The sequence below is a fragment of the Melanotaenia boesemani genome, chromosome 11 (assembly GCF_017639745.1).
Source record: "Melanotaenia boesemani isolate fMelBoe1 chromosome 11, fMelBoe1.pri, whole genome shotgun sequence".
Classification (NCBI taxonomy): domain Eukaryota; kingdom Metazoa; phylum Chordata; class Actinopteri; order Atheriniformes; family Melanotaeniidae; genus Melanotaenia; species Melanotaenia boesemani.
This window is the reverse complement of record NC_055692.1, coordinates 17,689,192-17,691,519: the sequence shown is the minus strand read 5'-3', so window position 1 is coordinate 17,691,519 and position 2,328 is coordinate 17,689,192. Positions and strand designations below refer to the sequence as shown.

At 38.5% G+C, this 2,328-nt stretch overlaps 1 protein-coding gene across 1 annotated transcript in view; it reads left to right on the top strand.

The window, feature by feature from the left end:
* Window positions 1-475, top strand: part of foxb2 (forkhead box B2) — a 1,255-nt gene extending 780 nt beyond the window's left edge. Inside the window, exon 1 of the mRNA XM_041999934.1 lies at window positions 1-475. This exon is cut by the window's left edge and continues 780 nt beyond it. Within this exon, the coding sequence (XP_041855868.1) occupies window positions 1-365 (365 nt within the window). The 3' untranslated portion in view covers window positions 366-475.
* Window positions 476-2,328: the final 1,853 nt, after the last annotated feature.

The window sequence follows — 2,328 nt, the reverse complement described above, 5'->3', positions numbered from 1 at the left end:
TCACCTCAGTCATGCACCACCTGGGTTACCCGGTCCCTCCTCAACTCAGTAGCGTGGTCAATTCGATGTGGCCTCATGTGGGTATGCTGTCTGAGTCCATAAGTGGCGTGTCTGTGCCAACAGCATCCTCCGAGTATGCGCCCTTCAGTGTGTCAGCGAAAGGCTTGTACCACAATGCCAACGGGCAAACTCTGCCCGCCGTCCCGGTGCCAATAAAACCCACCCCGTCCTTGGGTCCAGTGCCTGGTTTGACGGGGCTACAGTCCGGCCCACCCCAGCTCTGCTCACCGGCTTCAGTGATGGAGAAAAGTGATCTGCTAGAGGGGAAAGGAAACCCTCTACACCCAGCTCTTCTTCTGTCCTAAGTGGGTAAATCGCAGGCTCTTTTTTGGAAAAAGTCACACAAACAAGACAGACACTGTAGTTATATAAGATAAAACAGAACAGGCCTACCAGAAATATCACAGAGTTTAAGTTCAGCGCAGCTGTACGGTTGTAAAAACTATAACATTGTGCTGTGTAATGTTTTTCTCTCCTTTTTTTCTTTTCTTTTTTCTTTTTCTTTGGTAACGTGTTGATAAAATCATAATTTATTTGCACAATTTGCAAGGGCATTTACCACATACTTTAATGTGGCAAATACAATCAGACAAGAAGAAATGCTAAACCCAAAGAAAGCTTTTATTTATGAGACAAGCAGTCGGACATTCTTTCCAAATGCAAACCAACCACTGTTTATATTTTTGATGTTGCTCTACTTATTTTACTGTATTCTATGGCAGGTCTATCAGTTAAAGATGAGTAGGTCTTCATGCTTTTTAAATATATGTGATTTTAAATTAGGCCTGTTGCACTTTTTGTGTGTTACTGCAGTTCTTTGAACATGTCATGCTTGTATTATAACACTATTTATCTGAAGATATTTATAAAGAAGTTGAAACTGAATCTTTGGTGTTGTATTTATTTAAACATTTGAATCAAATTACCACAATCTTTTCTCGGGGATCATATTTTGTGCAATCATAGCGGAGGGAAAAGGGGGCATTGATAAAGCTGTGGCATCCTCCTGCATCAATGCAAACTAAAATGAAGTTACTTCTTTAGTGTCATGGCTGTAAGATGCAATTGTCTTACTTGGGGAAAAAATAAAAATAACAGGGTCAATAAGCTGCTCTTTTAAAGACACAATTGATTTTTTTAGTTAATTTAAATTTTTTAGACCAGTTTTAATGTGAAACAAATCAATATTCAAATTTTATCTGTCCAAGTTTAATAGAAATTTTTCCTGGTATTATGAAACATAAAGATCAGCAAGGAAACCTCTGATCATGCTAATTTAGATCATTTTTACTCCACACAAACATCTAATTTTTATAGACATATTGCATGATGGAAATCGAAATTGGATATTACAAAAGAGGATGGTGTAAATGTTGCTTTTGTTGTTCTTAATCTAAATAAGAAAATTAAAATAATTAAATTGAAAATCTCAGAAACAGAAAAAAATGTACTCAGAGGGATTATTACATTTAAATCCTGTTGTGAATGTCATTGTTGCATGATGTAAGGTGGGTTATATGTCCTGATGCATGCTGTGTCCAGGAGAGGTCTGTGTGATCTTCATGTGATGGACACGAGGAGTCAACATTCTGGACCGCAGCTCCACATCTTCAAAAGCAGGAAGGGAGGTCGGATCAAGTTTGCTCTTTTGTTTGCTCTGTTTTAATGAAGCTTTGAAGCTTCTGCTCTCCAGTAGCACAAAGCCTGAGGTTCATCCCACTGAAAATGACTTATATTTAACCCCATGTCCCCTGTTTAGCATCCCAAAGGCTCCCACAGCCGACACTATTGTCACACCAGCCTCTGAACAAATAATTGAGATGCACCAGTGAAGGAGATGGGAGTGTGGGAGTGGAAAATTAGATCATATTTGGGTGTCATTGCTAACGAGCAAAATACACATAAGAGTTATTGCCACTCTATTTCCCTTCCTCAGCAAGTGTTTACCTTTTGATTTGATTTCTACTTAATTCCTTGCTTTTTATTTGTTTCTTTTTTTTATTTGTACTTTCGGTTTTTTTTCTGCCACCCCACCTCTTCTCCACTTCATGACTAAGCTGTACACACACATAAACTCGCACTTTCTCTGCAGGGTATCTCTAATTTCTAGTTAAAAGGAACTGAGATTTTACAACACAATAAATGTCTCTGTATAAAAAGTGTGTCTGTTGGTGTGCATGTGTGTGAGTGGCTTTAATTCCCTGATCAGCAGGTCTCGGTCTCTCTAATAGCCCTCACTATATTAGTACATAATTAAATGCCACTAAT